Source organism: Egretta garzetta, unplaced genomic scaffold (genome assembly GCF_000687185.1).
Source record: "Egretta garzetta isolate BGI_Z169 unplaced genomic scaffold, ASM68718v1 scaffold1894, whole genome shotgun sequence".
In the NCBI taxonomy this organism is placed as follows: domain Eukaryota; kingdom Metazoa; phylum Chordata; class Aves; order Pelecaniformes; family Ardeidae; genus Egretta; species Egretta garzetta.
This window is the reverse complement of record NW_009259466.1, coordinates 8997-9714: the sequence shown is the minus strand read 5'-3', so window position 1 is coordinate 9714 and position 718 is coordinate 8997. Positions and strand designations below refer to the sequence as shown.

Genomic DNA, 718 nt, shown 5'->3' with positions numbered 1-718 from the left:
GGGATGCGGTCAGTTACCACCACAGAAAGGAAACCGGGTCTGGCGTCAGAGGCACGAGGTGAGCCCAGAGTGCCCCCCGGGGACAGGCAGGCGGTGTCCCACAGACCCCTGCCCCAGCCCACGCTGCTGGGGCCGCGTTGGAGCCAGCCCAGCAGGAGGAGAGAGAAGGGACACTTGTCCCGAGCTGCGCTTGTCCCCTCCAGCCCAAACCCCCCGGGGCCACGGGCCCCAGCACAGCGATGCCGCCGGCCACCTCAGCCTCTCCTACCAGGTGAGCGAATCCCGGTGCCTTGATTTTGCAGCGGTAGGGGCGGCTGCTGCCGTCCGAGACAAGGTAGACGCCAAACTCGCCCTGCAAGGACGCGGGGACGGGGTTGGTGACACAGTGACACTGTTAGGGGGCTGGGGCTCTGCCTCCCAGCTGTGGTGTCCAGCCCTCAAACACCAGCCCGGTGTGAGAGCAGAGGCCTGGGGACAGGACAGCCCACCCAGCCGGTGACAGGAGCACCGCCGTGTCCCCAAGAGTGGCGCAGGGCAGCCAGGACACCCTTCACCGTGCCAGAGCCCACTGTCCCCGTAACGCTGTGAGAAGTGGCACCTTGGGGGCCTCGATGGCTGTGTAGGTGGCTCCGGGGGGCACCTGGTAGCCCTCTGTGTAGAGCTTGAAGTGATGGATCAGGGACTCCATGGAGGTCTGCGGAGAGAGGCGGGCACCGTC

The 718-nt window shown here is 67.0% G+C and overlaps 1 protein-coding gene across 1 annotated transcript in view; it reads right to left on the bottom strand.

Moving 5' to 3' along the window:
• Nucleotides 1-12: 12 nt before the first annotated feature.
• NDUFS2 (NADH:ubiquinone oxidoreductase core subunit S2) overlaps nt 13-718 on the bottom strand; it is a gene marked incomplete at its 5' end in the record, with an annotated part of 4043 nt that continues 3337 nt past the window's right edge. The window contains 2 exon segments of the mRNA XM_035892723.1: nt 13-352; nt 599-694. Of these exon segments, the coding sequence (XP_035748616.1) occupies nt 14-352; nt 599-694 (435 nt within the window).